General features: G+C 41.4%; 1 protein-coding gene across 2 annotated transcripts; it reads left to right on the top strand.

Annotated features, from left to right (window-relative positions):
• Positions 1–785: 785 nt before the first annotated feature.
• On the top strand, positions 786–13,234 carry TAT (tyrosine aminotransferase). Of its 2 annotated transcripts, none has more exons than XM_026011636.2 (12): positions 786–946; positions 1,584–1,830; positions 1,987–2,091; positions 4,690–4,757; positions 6,030–6,188; positions 6,589–6,727; positions 7,467–7,519; positions 8,747–8,899; positions 9,519–9,647; positions 9,978–10,061; positions 10,801–10,899; positions 12,047–13,234. In XM_026011636.2, exons 2-12 carry the CDS (start codon positions 1,596–1,598, stop codon positions 12,185–12,187), a joined length of 1,365 nt encoding a protein of 454 aa, XP_025867421.1. In that variant the 5' UTR covers positions 786–946; positions 1,584–1,595; the 3' UTR covers positions 12,188–13,234. The 2 variants fall into 2 exon arrangements, with proteins under 2 accessions (XP_025867421.1, XP_025867420.1); XM_026011635.2 differs by having other exon boundaries at positions 856–985.
• The last annotated feature ends 2,216 nt before the right edge of the window (positions 13,235–15,450 follow it).

The following is a 15,450-nucleotide window of genomic DNA, read 5'->3' as shown; positions in this document are numbered from 1 at the left end:
GAGGCTTCTTTTAACCCTTGAATGGACGGTATTAGTCATAGGCTCACTAGAATGCTGAGAGTTCTGCTGTGTGTGCTTAGCGAAGTTGTTTTGTTTAGACCTCACCTGACATCTTATTCTCCCAATAACTCCATACAGGTAAATGAAGGAGAATTCACAGGACAAGATAATATTGCACAGATTTTAGTTGCCTCAAAGACCACACTGTCTTCTAGGTATTTGTTGAGTAAGATTTAATTTGTTTCAACCGCCCACTTTGTTGTGACTGGTGTAGAATCTCGTGGACAGGGAAAGGAGTGCAAGATATAGGAAGTAAATATAGAGGTTGCAGAACAAATTGTAGAAACTGATCCCTTCGGTGTTTTGAAAAGCTATGAAATTATGTCTGTGTATCTATCTTGTATCTATGTATTTATCATAAATCTACCTACTCACCTACTACTCCATCTTGGTGAATGGATAGAAATGGCCAAATCATTACCACTGCCTATCCCCGACAGTGAGAATAGGGCATATAGAGGTACAAGGAAGGACTCTCACTTTCTATTTTACACATTTTTGTACTGTAAACATTTTTTAATATGTTGTTTTGTACCAAAAGAGATTTAATAAAAATTGCCAATTGTAATCATAACTATACCTCTGACAGTCCTCTCAAATGTCTCACAAAGTGCCCAGAAAGAGTTAACACCGAAAATTCCAGATGTTTGAAGTGAGGACAAACTCCTGATCTGGTGGTGGGGGTGGGGGAAGGGTTAGAAGTGAGAAGTAGCAGAAAGTGAAGAGGGGAGGGAAGGGAGGGCTGGCCACCCAGTTCTCACCCTAACCAATAGCACAAAAGTTCCAGGCCCAACGCCCATTTGTGCAGACTATTTCAGGAGTCAAGAATTGCATCTGAGGCCATTGTCGCTGTGACCTGGTAAAGAAGAATCAAGAGAGCTTCCAGGTTTGTCTACTTGGAGGCTGTTTGTCCTTTAGTTAGAAGGTAAAATCTCAAGCCTCAGCTAATCTGGTGGTGGTGATTGGGATGTATGCTTTTTTCTTTATGGTGTATTAACTTCTTTTTCCACAGAGCAGTAAGATACTTATGGGATAGGGCTTTATTTTTACTCATGGCAAGATTAACATTAAATTTCTAACAATGTGGAATGGTTTTGCAGATAGAATGGTTTTGCAGAGGGCAAGATACAGTCTGTTGAAGCATTAGGGAGACTCTTGGGTAGCCTTCGCATTGAAAGGAGGCAACACATAGTCTTTGATGGTTTCACGATTTTCATGTCGTCTCCCCTCGGTTTCACTCAGAGCACTTTTATGGGTATTAGGGTTGCACACAGCAAGTCTCACAGTAGATAAGAATGCAATGGGATGGTCTTTGCTAACATTATACAGTGGGTTCTTTATTTTCTGTCTCAGGACAAAGTCTTAAAACTCCCCTCATTCACGAGAAAGCATGAGAAATGTAGCAAAACAGTGCAGTTTGGAAAGAGATGTCTAGTGAAATCACCCTGATGTTTAGGTCCAAACATAGCCTCCCAGGATGGTGCTCTGTTCTTAGTGTCTCAGGGACATCCTTTTCTCCATAGGCTTCGCTCGTGATGGACCCGTATGTGATTGAGATGAACAGCAACAGCAACCTCCCCTCAGTCCTGGATGTGCATGTCAACATTGGTGGGAGAAGCTCCTTGCCAGGAAAAATGAAAGGCAGGAAGGCCAGATGGTCTGTGAGGCCTTCAGACATGTCTAACAAAACTTTCAACCCCATCCGGGCCATCGTGGACAGCTCGAAGGTGAAGCCAAATCCAAACAAAGCCACGATTGCTCTGTCTATTGGTGAGTTGGGGACACTCTGGGGAGGGGCAATCGTTGTGTCTTTTATCCCCATCCTCACAACTGTTTGGAGAAGATAGGAGTAGAGGGGATGTCTGAGCACTGGGCCTAGAAGAGTAACATCTTGGTGGCTTTTTTTTTTTTCTCTCCCACGAAAAGGCGACCCTACTGTGTTCGGAAACCTGCCTACAGACCCTGAAGTTACACAGGCAATGAAAGATGCCCTGGACTCGGGGAAGTATAACGGCTATGCCCCCTCCATTGGTAAGCTTCTCCTGAGACTCCCTCTGGTGGCTTCCAAATCTTTAGTGTTCTTCTATTAGGAATAAATTTCTAGCAGTTCTCCCTTGCTTCCCTGATGCATGGTTCCTAAAGAGAGGCTAAAATAAAATGGTCATTTGGATTTGGGGAGGTCTCAGAATGCTCAAACGCAGCCAGCAAAGTCCAGCTTTTTTTCCTGGTCTTTTTGGCACACCAGCCCCTCCTCTCTCGGCTCCCTTCACATACTTATTTCTCACATAGCACTTCTATCCTATCATTGCTAATTCTCATATGAAGGCCATGAGGTTAGTTGCAGCTGCTTGTCTACTGAGTCCTCTAGGTCCTAAATTAATTTACTTATTGCACTATGTTAATAGCTTCTTGGCTTTATATCTCCTTCTTTATACATTCGACAGTTAACTATGGTTCTAATCACATTCAAATGCAGTCGTAACTGTCTCAGATTAAAGAGATAAAAATAAACTAGAATATAAAGAATAGGCTGTCCTCTTGAAGGTTAGAAAGTTGTTTCTGACAGAAAGAAAGTATTCTTATTTAGGTGTTTTTAAAATATATGTTTCAGATGTATAGCTTTATAATATGACAACTGTACATACTACAAAGTGATCACCACCAAAGGCCTGGTTACAATCCATCACCATACAGTTGACCCCTTCACCCATTTTGCCCATATCCTATTCTTACTTAGGTGTAACTGTCTCCATCTATTAAGTATTTCCACATTAGACATGTTAATAAAATACATGATCCTTTGACTTTATTTCAGTGTTCCACACTGTCTATACTGTGCACCTAGCAACATGTTTTCTTTTTTAAAAATTATTTTTATTTTTTTATTTGAATATAATTGACACACAATATTACTTTAGTTTCAGGTGTTCAACATAGTGATTCAAAATCTCTATATGTTATGCTGTGCTCACTGAGAATGTAGCTACCATCTGTCACCATACGACGCTATGACAATATCATTGACTATATTCCCTTTGCTGTGCCTTTTATTCTCATGACTTACTCATTCTATAAGTGGAAGCTGTATCTTCCTGTCCTATTCACTCATTTTGTCCATCCTCCTACCCATCTCCCTTTGACAAACATCAGTTTGTTCTCTATGGGTCTAATTTTGCTTTTTTTTGTTTGTTCATTCATTTGTTTTTTAAATTCCACTTATAAGCGAAATCATAGAATTTGTCTCTCTCACTCTGACTTATTTCCCTAGGTCCATCCATGTTGTTGCAAATGCAAAACCTAAGTACATATTTCTTTTTTCTTTTTTAAAAGATTTTATTTATTGGTTCATGAGAGACACAGAGAGAGAGGCAGAGACACAGGCAGAGGGAGAAGCAAGTTCCGTGCAGGGAGCCCAATGCGGAACTTGATCCTGGCATCCCAGGATCACGCCCTGAGCTGAAGGCAGACGCTCAACCACTGAGCCACCCAGGTGTCCCCTAAGTACATATTTCTAACATAGAATACAAATCCAGTTTTATGCTAAAATAGAATTTCAAAAACACTTCAAAGAGGTCTGAGGGACATAATTTTTAGGTTGATTATATATACAGTTTCATAAAACAAAAATAAAAACAAAATAAGACCAAAAATAAAACAAGCTTATAACTTTTATCCCCAAAGTATTAGGGAACTGATTCAACCTGAAAAACCAGAACCAATTCTCCAATTGACAAATATTCAAGAATATGAACATTTCATGCTAATGGAAATATAGATCATAATATATATCTAGGAAAATGTTCTTCCTTATTAATAATTAAGGAAGTGCTGATTTATATAACTTCAAGACATTTATCTTTAACTACCATGTGGAATATTGTGAAATATTGCATCTGGACTTTATGATTGAATGGAATCTTTTTGGAAAGCAATTTTGCAAAACATAATTTGTGTGATGCTGACTCTACTTCAAGGTCATAAGCCAACATTTGGAAATGTTGTCCAAGAATAGAATTTAAAAGAAAAAATTGTACAAAATCCCTAATTGGTATCTTATATGATCTAAAAAACTTAAAAGGGACCCAATGTATTGAATGCATTGATTATAACTTTTTTTTAAGATTTTATTTATATTATTTATGAGAGACACAGAGAGAGAGAGAGGCACAGAGACAGAGGCAGAGGGAGAAGCAGGCTCCATGCAGGGAGCCCGTGAAGGACTCAATCCTGGGACCACAAGATCACAACCTGGGCTGAAGGTAGATGCTCAACCACTGAGCCACCCAGGCGTCCTGATTATAACTTCTCAAAAAACATAGTCCCTGGAAGGGATTAGGAATAATCTAAATCTTTCTGTTTTTATGAAAAATAAAACAATCACAGTAACCAAGATGGTGCAGAGTATTTCATAGTTTGGAAAGTTCTCCTTGTTATTATTCATACATTTGAACTTATTATAAAAAAGTAAAACATAAAGTCAATCTCTCTTTTCTATTGTGGGTGAGAACTAACCTGAATAGAATTGTGCTCTAAGCAGGGGCAGAAGGTAGCTGGAAGCCCTCTGGACTCTAGGGCATAGTGGTCAGTTGCCAGATGCAAACTTCCGGCTTCTTCCTTCCACTCTTTCAGGCTACTTATCCAGTCGGGAGGAGATTGCTTCGTATTACCACCGGCCCGAGGCACCCCTGGAAGCTAAGGTATGCCTTAGACAGTGTATCAGCTCTGAAACAGTATTGGGCAAACTGTACCTTTTTCCTCATTTCTATTTCACAAGGAATAAAGGGTCGCAGGGGTAGTAACAAAAGGTGTGGAGAATTTCCCTTTAGCAATTTGAGGACTTCTCATATAGTGAGGCCACTAATCCATGATTATATTTAATATTATAGTATGATAATGATGTTGCATACAACTTATGTGGTGTCCTGTCTTAAGGAGACTCAAAGAACTCAGAGGCTCCCCTATATTTGATTCTTTGCAAAATATCATTAAAAAATGTAATTTATAAACACCACATAAACAACATTTTTAACATTTTACCAATAGAATCTTTCTTAAATTTGCAGCTTCCCTTATTCCCCTGAAGTTCACTCAGTTGGGAAGATCGAGATGCTATGGCATATTGAATTGATGGTGGTGCCAAGTTTAAATGCCACTGTCCCTCTGTTGTCTACTGTGTGCGTTTGATATTTTTTAACAGAAGTGCCCTCAGTCTGCATTTCAGAGAAGAGTCAGGCTTCAAATTTCTGGTCATAAATAAATAAATAACCAAGTGAAAAAGTCCAAGGTCATAATGATCTCTCATGGAAGCCTATGAGTCACAACTGGCATGTCTTTTTCAAAGTGATTTACTTCTTTTTATAAAAAAATAAAGATGTATTTATTTATTTATCTGAGAAAGAGAGAGAGAGAGAGAGCAGGGAGGGACAGAGGAAGAGGGAGAGAAAGAATCTCAAGCAGACTCCCTTCTGAGTGTGGAGCCTGACTCAGGGCTCAATCCCATGACCCTGAGATCATAGCGGAAGCCGAAATTAAGAGCCAGCTGCTTGGGGATCCCTGGGTGGCGCAGCGGTTTGGCGCCTACCTTTGGCCCAGGGCGCGATCCTGGAGACCCGGGATGGAATCCCACGTTGGGCTCCCGGTGCATGGAGCCTGCTTCTCCCTCAGCCTATGTCTCTGTGTGACTATCATAAATAAATTTAAAAAAAAAATTTAAAAAAAAAGAGCCAGCTGCTTAACTGAATGAGGTACCCCAAGTAACTTTTGTCTTTTAAGTGGTCAACATTTTCAAAATTTAGAAATGGACATACATAAATATATTAATTTCTTTCAATTTTGGCTTAGTACAGTCCTCACCACTTTACTGAGAACTTGGAAAGTAAGTTTATTATTGCTTCCCACTCACCTGACAATCTCTTTTCCCCTGTTGCTGTTGGAACCCCTAACAAACTAAACCTTTTATTTCTTCACAGGATGTCATTCTGACCAGTGGCTGCAGTCAGGCTATTGAACTTTGTTTAGCTGTATTGGCTAATCCAGGACAAAACATCCTAGTTCCGAGACCTGGTTTCTCTCTCTACAGGACTTTGGCTGAATCGATGGGAATTGAGGTCAAACTCTACAATTTATTGGTAAACAGCTTTTTAATTTAATTTAATTTAGTTTTTTAAAAAAGATTTATTTATTCATTCAGAGAGAGCGAGAGAGAAGCAGAGACACAGGCAGAGGGAGAAGCAGGCTCCACACAGGACGCCCGACGTGGGGACTCGATCCCGGGTCTCCAGGTTTACACCCCGGGCTGCAGGCGGCGCTAAACCGCTGCGCCACCAGGGCTGCCCAACTTTTTAATTTTAGACTCAAGTGCTCAATTACTACGTCATAAAAATATATGACCATTATCTTAGCACAGAAAGATCTGGAAGTGGGTGGTGGGATCAGAAACACATTTTATTATTTAGAAGACACTGTTAGGTGAGTATTCCCCTTAAACTTTTCAGAATCATCTTAATCTCGTCCTTTCTCCCTCCCCAGCCAGAGAAGTCTTGGGAAATTGACTTGAAACAACTGGAATCTCTGATTGATGAAAAGACAGCTTGTCTCATTGTTAATAATCCATCAAACCCCTGTGGGTCAGTGTTCAGTAAAAGTCATCTCCAGAAAATTCTGGCTGGTAAGTGCATCAGTTCTCATTTGACAGGAGTAGATATGGGGATGGAATCCTTTATCTGTTTCCTGGAATGAGAAAAGAGTCAGTTCCTAGCTGAGGATGGAAATGCAGGAGCTCCACTGGGGTCTCCAGTAAATAGTGTGCCACTGGAATGGTAGAAGTTGTCTACAAGGAGAAAAGGAAACATTTGCCTCATCCCCATATGTGGAAGTGAAGGTTTGAAATATCCATTGACTAAATGGCAGATTTAGGCTCTGTACCCTGGAAGAGTATAAGAAGAATTTATAGTTCTTAAAGAGGAAAACAGGGCATCCCTGGGTGGCTCAGCGGTTTAGCGCCTGCCTTCGGCCCAGGGCATGGTCCTTAAGTCCTGGGATCGAGTCCCACATCGGGCTCCCTGCATGGAGCCTGGCTCACCCTCTGCCTATGTCTCTGCCTCTCTCTCTCTCTCTCTCTCTCTCTCTCTGTGTGTGTGTCTCTCATGAATAAATAAATAAAATCTTTAAAACACACACACACACACACAAACATGAAATGCAAAGTTTATACATAATAATATATATTATATTATAATATATAATTATATTATATAATTATATAATTAAATTATATAATATATATAATATAATATTATAATATACATATATATACATATATACATAAATGCAAATAAAATAAGTCCTGGTGAATATTAATTGCTAAGGCAATTCACCTTAAAAATGATTGTTTCTCTTATTTGCAGTGGCTGCAAGGCAGTGCGTCCCCATCTTAGCTGATGAGATCTATGGAGACATGGTAAGTCTTGGGCAGGGTATATCAATACAATAATCTCAATTCCAGATTATTTCATGGGGCCTTTAAAGGTGGCATCTAGAATAACCAGAAGTAATTCTTAATCATTTCAGTGCAGCAAATCAGTATCCCTCCAGTCTTTTTTTTTTTTTAAGATTTATTTATTTATTCATGAGAGACACAGAGAGAAAGATGCAGAGACATAGGCAGAGGGAGAAGTAGTATCCCCATTGGGAGTCCAATGTGAGACTCAATCCTGGATCCTGAGATCACTCCCCGATCAGAAAGCAGACACCCAACCGCTGAGCCAAACAGGAGTCCCAGTATCCCTCCACTCTTAAAAGTATAAATAGAAAAAAAAAAAAGTATAAATAGATTAGGGCGCCTGGGTGGCTCAGTTGGTTAAGCATCTGACTCTTGATTTCAGCTCGGGTCGTGATCTTAGGGTTGTGAGATCTAGTCCCTGTATTGGGCTCTGTGTTGGTCATGGAGCCTGGTTAAGATTCTCTCTCTCTCTCCCTCTGCTCCTCTTTCTCCCCTTAAAAAAGTGCATATAGATCTGCGACCCCTTAGCCAGTTTTCTGAAGTCCAAAAAGCTATGAAAATCTGATTATTTTTGAAATTCATTTGGTAGAAAAACCTGATTTAACCTGATATAAAGATATTTGTAGATATTTTATGTATCTCACAGATCCATATATTTGTCAAAAATGTAGGGAAAGGGAGAGAAAAACATTAATATGCTTGATTAAAAGTGCTGTCCCACACTGCCCTTGGGAGTGTTACATAATATATGATACATGTGCTACATAACTTCTTCAAAATCCAAACAGTTCTGCATTCTGCAATAAATATGAGCCCAGGAATTTCAGACAACACGTTGTGGAAATAATAGAAATAATAGAAATAAAATTTCTATTTTATTTTTAGATCTCTAATTCCAACAGGCATTCATTCCTTAGAGCAAGCTTCACTGAGTTGTACATATTCCCAGGCTAGGGTCAATGTCCTCATTGTAGCCTTCCTTTAATCCAGACCAAACACCAGGTTAAATGTCTTAGGATAGTCTCCTTTAAAGTCTGTTGGGCTCCCAGTCATGCTTCAGGGTAGAAATGAGCCCAGAAATGAGAAAGGCCCTCTCCCTAGTTATACAATTTAAAGAGTGGGAGGCATGGGGTTTGGAGGAAAGTAAGCCAGAAGACAACTCTAACAAGCATCTCCTCTCCTCAGGTGTTTTCGGATTCCAAATTTGAGCCTCTGGCTACCCTGAGCAGCAACGTCCCCATCCTGTCCTGTGGAGGGCTGGCCAAGCGCTGGTTGGTTCCTGGCTGGAGGTTGGGCTGGATCCTCATCCATGACCGAAGAGACATTTTTGGCAATGAGGTAAGAGCAATGAGGTGAAATGGTGTGTCTAGTTGTGTGTGTGTGTGTGTGTGTGTGTGTGTGTGTGTATTATACTTTGTATGCACAGTGGTTAGGAGGTGATTTTGTTGTTGTAGAGTTGTTTTTTCCCTCTTTGTTTTTGGCCCTGTAGTTCTGAGTGCCTGGAAAGATGCCCTAAAGATGGTGCTAGTTATTCCTCTCTAGAACTCAGTTTTCTTATACCTGGTTCTGTGAAGAAGTTCCATCTGCTTCTAATTTTAGGATCACAAAAAAGGAAACTGTAGCTCTAATAATACCAGGTATTGTTTGCAGGCTTACAGTGTGCCAGTGCTTCAAAATATACTTTTTAATTTAATCCTCATAACAACCCCACAAGGCCAGGATTAGTATTATCTACATTTTATGGTTGAGAAAAATGAGGCACTAAGATGTTGTCTAATTTGCCCAGAGTCACACAGGAGGTGTGTGACAGAGCTGGGCAAAAACCCAGGTGGTCTGATCCACTAGGACCATCATTTCCCCAGAGATTAAAAACCCAATGGGGAAAAAAAAAAGTCAGAACAAAGCTGGAATGCTTAAGGAAGGCTAAATAATTCATACATTTGCTGGGGCACTTTAGATCCGAGATGGGCTGGTGAAACTGAGTCAGAGGATCCTGGGGCCCTGCACCATCGTCCAGGGAGCTCTGAAAAGCATCCTGCGTCGCACCCCTCAGGAGTTCTACCACAATACTCTGAGCTTCCTGAAGGTAAGGACAGCCTGTGGCCTTCCACTTTGGAAGTCTTGGGGAAAGCCACCAGTGGAATTAGGAATAATGGGTCCTCATTTCTGCAGCAATATTCCACTATGGGGCTTCCGGTGTTCCATTATGTGGCATCAGTGCAACCACCTACCCTTACATTTCTCTCATTGGCAATTCACTCTGCTCCTGGCCAAAGGCTTCAGGTGATAGGACTTTCTCGTTGACTCCTTATGCCAGCAGAGCAGACTTAAATTACCTGCCTTCAGTGTTGGCTCTATTTTTGGTTTTCTTTTACTTAAATCTGGATCCTTGACCTCTTTCTGCCTCCTCTTGTAGTCCAATGCTGATCTTTGCTATGGGGCTTTGGCTGCCATTCCTGGACTCCGGCCAGTCCGCCCTTCCGGGGCCATGTACCTCATGGTAAGTATGTGGGTGGCAAGCATTTGCTGTGAGGCAAGCAGAATCCAGTCTGCAACACTCACGGAGACAACCAGCTAAGTTTCTGGGCCAGTTAGTTTAGGAGTCACCTTGTTCTGAATTGTCCCACTAACATGATTTAACCTCAGTGTTAAAAAAAAAAAAAAAGAACCCTCTTAAAATGACTTAATGCCTCAATTCAGAAAATCATTTTATGTGTAGATACAGGGAAGATATAAGACACAAATAAGAGGTTTTCCACATGATTGTACTTCTCAACTAGGAATGATACTGGTTCCCTAGAGGTGTTTGAGAATATATGGGAATTTTGTTTGTTTGCAGAATGACTTGGGGCGAGTGTGTGAGGGGATGCTATTGGCATTTTGTGCACTGGGGATACTAAATATTTTGCAATAGGTGGGATTGTTCCATGCAGTCAAGAATTGCCTGGCCCATAATGCTTATATTGCCTTTTTTAGAGAAACCCTGGCATTCTGTTTGTAGCTCTCGTTTATCATGGTCCAGAAAGGAATGCTTCGAAAAACTAAAATATTAATATAAATATATCCTCTCTTCCCTATGAAAAATTCCTTGAGCTCCTAAGTGTTAGAACTCTTAGCTACTAGTAGTAGAGTTCCAAGATATCTTTTTAGAGCAGTCCCTACCTTAATTTATAGCTTAGGGAGTTGGCCTGTTTTTTCCCTCCTTCTGATAAGTTTGCCTCTCTCTGTTATTGGTATAGGTTGGAATTGAGATGGAACATTTCCCAGAATTTGAGAATGATGTGGAGTTCACAGAGCGGTTAGTTGCTGAACAATCAGTCCACTGCCTCCCAGCCACGGTGAGTGCTTATGTCTCTCTCAGGACATTCTCAACCATTTCTAGAGCCTCAGGAGCTCTCCCTGAGCTGGTCTTTAACCTGATTTTTCTCATCTGCCAAGAAAATGTATTCTTATTTGATAAGATTTAAACTTATGTGTCTTGTGGCCTCTATTTAAAATTTGTTTCTCCTCCATCATTATCTCATTTGTACTGGGAAGAAAAGTTGTGGCCATACATTGTAGGTGAAGGGAAACAAGCTTGTCCCACAAGTTTTCCCACCCTCCAGCCCCCAAACCCCCCTGGAATGAAAGTCAGGTTGTTTTTTTTTTTTTTTTTTTTTTTTAAGATTTTATTTGGGATGCTTGGGTGGCTCAGCAGTTGAGCAACTGCCTTTGGCTCAGGGTGTGATCCTGTAGTCCTGGGATTGAGTCCCACATCAGTAGGGAGTCTGCTTCTTCCTTTGCCTGTGTCTCTGCCTTTCTCTCTAAAATAAAAAAAAAAATTATTTATTTGAGAGAGAGAGCGAGAGTAAGCCCAGAGGGAGAGGGAGAAGCAAACTCCCTACTGAGTTGACAGCCCGATGTGGGGCTCGATCCCAGGACTCTGAGATCATGACCTGAGGTGAAGGCAGATGCTTAATGGACTGGGCAACCTAGATGCCCAAAGTCAAGGGTTTTTAAAGACAAAAGGGAATGCTTGTATATATTGTTTATAAAGAATTTTGATTGTTTGGTGACAGAAAACTAATCTTGGCTAAATATGATTGGTTACTAAGACTATCACTGAGCAGTCTCTTACTATAGCAAGTTGCAGTAAAAAGTAACTAAGGAGTCTTTGTAAGATTTGTGGTTTGGCCTAGTTCAAAAGTTCATAGTTTCACTGGTGAAGAGGTGCATACAGTCCATCTCCTTAATGACCTCCTGGCTCCATTTTAAAACCTTGTGACATTAAAAAACAAACAAACAAGACAAAAAAAAAACAAAAACAAAAAAACCTCGTGACATAAGTGACACCATTTCATTTCACCTTCCACAGTGTAACTGAGTAAACTGATAGCTCTGAATAAATGACATCGCTGCTTCTTGCTGATTAGGACCCTGGTCATTTTAGGGGAGTTTAGTACCAGATTCTATTGCTATGAGAATAATGGGCTCTTATTTTTGCAGTGCTTCGAGTACCCGAATTTCTTCCGAGTGGTAATCACAGTCCCCAAAGTGATGATGCTGGAGGCCTGTAGCCGAATCCAGGAGTTCTGCGAGCTGCACTACCATTGTGCTGAAGGGAGCCAGGAGGAGTGTGACAAATAGGCCCAAGTCCATTCTCTTGAGTAGGTGCCCCATCTGGGGAGGGCTGGACTAGGCCTTGCTCTTGTTCCTTAAGAGGAATCAGGCACCCCTACTGGGAGAGGGGCCTCAAAAGCACATCAGGGGTTCAGAATGGCTCGTGCTTTCCCCTAGCTATGTCCACATACACACTCTGAATCCCAGATTCTCCTCTCACTCTGCTCTGGAGTGACTCACTCATTCCTGAATATGTCCCCTCCTATATGACTTCCTCCTTTTTTCCTGAGAGTACGAGGTGAGCAAAATTTACTAGAAAGTGGAAGAGACAAGAAAAGTTAAAGCTCATGATGAGAGAAAAAAAGAGATTGAGAAAATTTGTGTCCCCAAACATTTCCTCATATTATATCGGTAAGAACACACTCTCCAGTCAGGTCTAAGGCCCAATTCTGTTACTGCTTCACTTCAGGTATATACCTCGCTTTATGCAATAGAACTATAACGAAAGACGTTGGGAACACATATATTTGGTTAATTGGATTTTAAACACATTAGCAAAATTTGCTGATTTGAAGGATCCCTTACAGAAACCTTCTCACTGATTTTTTTTGAAGAATGATTGATTACATGGGGCACCTGGCTGGCTCAGTCCATACATGTGACTCGTGCTCTTGGGGTCATGAGTTTGACCCCTTTGGGTGCAGAGATTACATACACACATACATACATAAATAGAATTATTGATTGTAAAGGTAATCAATGGACTTTCTAAATTTAGATATGTGTAAATCAGGATTACTTAAAATGAGGGCACATCTATACTTTAAAAAAAAAAGGAGGAATCATAGGACCTTCCAGAAATACTGTGGTATAAGGTCCAGAAATATCCTATCATTTTTATGGAATCATTGCTTTTGCTGTAATGTTGATATTGATTTATTGATATATATATTATATTATCTTTTCATATGTTTTCTAAGAAACATTTATATTGACAAGATCCTTTATTTTGCCAAGGGCATAAATTATTGTTTTTCTTCTTTTTTTTTAAAAAAAAATAAATTTTACTAAGTATGTTCTTTTGTGGTGTGGTTTTTCTCCTCTGTGGGGAATTCATATTTCCAGGTGCTGTTCATTGTTCAGTCTGATTGATGCTTCATTTATTTCTTTGTCCATGTACTGACCTTTGGAGCTATTTAAGAAACACTATGCCTAAAACATTTTATTTGGGAGTTCAACTTCTTGCTTCCTACTTTACAAACAAGGCAAACTAAGAAGTTTATTATTATAAACCTCTGGCCTTTGACTTCACACTTTCAACTCTTTGGAATTTCCAATCTCTGGTCCCAAATTCCTATGCTCTGGATCCACTAACCACTCATTAGTGAATGAAACTGAATGGGTTCAGTTGACCCAGGAAATGAGAGGTATCAACTATCTTTCATTAGGGGCCTTTTGCCTGCATATCCTCTTAGGCACAGTTGACTAGTTTTTCCCTCACAACTTCCCTTAGAGGAAAGCATCAAGTTATCTTGCGAGGTTGGGAGGAGGAGCATACCATCTTCAGTCTGGAGATTAGTCACTAAGAGAAATTTTCCTTATCTATAGAAGAGAAACATCAGGTCTCAACCCTGCCAGTCACACCCAGTTAGTTTCCTTTACAAAAATAAACATCGAATGTCCGCATGGAGTGAGTTCCCACTAAAATTTACGTTTTAATTTTCTTTGGCAAATCCAGAGGGAACATGGAACAATTGAGATGATAAAGATTTGTTTCCTGTATGCCATCAATGCCAAGAATTTTCCCAAAGCGCCTTTTCCCCTATACCTCCTTGGCCCCAACCCCTGAAAGATCTCCGTCCAGAAACCCACAGAACACTTGGTGGTTTACACAAGACATTTGATCTTACCATGTACATATAATTCTACCCAGCTTTACTGAATTCTACTCAGACTTCTTAAACATCCGAATTTCTTTTTTTTTTTTTTAAACATCCGAATTTCATGTCTATGTTTTGATAAAGGAGTCAAGGAAATACTCAAACATTAAAAAATAATAATAATACATGCACACAGCACATTTCAAAGATGCAAACGAACAAAACCCAGAAACATTCCTCATGCCTGTCCTCCAGCCTCCCAGACCCTTGTCCCCTGAGGTGACCAGTTAGCAGTTGCTGGTCCCTTCTTGGAGATTCTTCTGTGCATCTGTAAACGGGTGTGTGTGTGTGTGTGTGTGTGTGTGTGTTTTCCTTTTTTTCCTTTTTCAAAGTAACTATCACTCAGCTTTATAATTCAGCTTTCTATGGAAGACAAAGAAAGGATATTTCTGAGGCGCCCATCACCTCCTGGGTGTTTCTAGATAAAAAGAACCCCAGGGCCGGGCTGCTTGCAAACAAGATTAAAATCCCCCCCGGAGAGAGCTCGATGCTTCGCGGGCAGCGGCGGCAGCAGAGGGGGTGGCGTCTGAGCGTCCCAGAGAAAGCAAAGCGTTCAAGACCGTGCAATCACCCTTCTTTCTAAGCCAGAGCACCGCCCATCAGGTAACCGGCCAGTATCCCACGGCTGGTACCAGCCCGCCTCCCACCCCAGCCCCAGGAGCCCTCAACGCCAAGGCAGCGGGCGGGAGCAAAGCCGAGGGAGGAGAAGCTACCGCTGCGCAGGCGCTGATGCAAGGGCGGGCGGGGGGGGGGGGGGGGGAGGCGGCCGTGCAGCCCCGGGCGCATGCGCGGTCCCGGGCGCCGAAGGGCCGCTCAGGGCGCAGGCGCAGAACGCGAGCAGCCGCCGAGCCTCGCTCCAGGTGGCAGGTGCTGGGTTTTCCTCCGTTCTGTTGCCTCCTCCAGCTTCATTCTCGGACCCGCGCCCTGTGGAGAGGTTCTCTTCCTCGTTTGCCCGCTGTCTGGGCCACATGTGTCTGGGCCACATCCCTAGGTATTGTAAACACCTGTTAAATAAGTGAACTGTACGTTTTTCTTTTCCTCACCCTGGGCCGCCCCAGCGAGTCCGATGAGACGCAGACAGGGATTCCCGGTAGCTGTTATTAGCTGACAGCAAATGTGTGGTCCCTGGACCTTTTTTCCCCCAAAGAATTGTGTCCTTTATAATCCTGAGTACCTGGCTTGTATGTTTGGATCCCTACTTGGGCAGGAAGATGAATCCACCGCTAGGCTCCACACACTATCCCTATTACTACCAGAAGGGGCTGTATGTTAAGTACCCTAGAGGTAGACCTGAGTTCCCCGTGCCTCTTATTCACGCTCATTTATTTTAAACAACTTGGGTATGTTTAC

Source organism: Vulpes vulpes, chromosome 12 (genome assembly GCF_048418805.1).
Source record: "Vulpes vulpes isolate BD-2025 chromosome 12, VulVul3, whole genome shotgun sequence".
NCBI classification, from domain to species: Eukaryota; Metazoa; Chordata; class Mammalia; order Carnivora; family Canidae; genus Vulpes; species Vulpes vulpes.
This window is presented reverse-complemented; position numbering and strand designations above follow the sequence as displayed.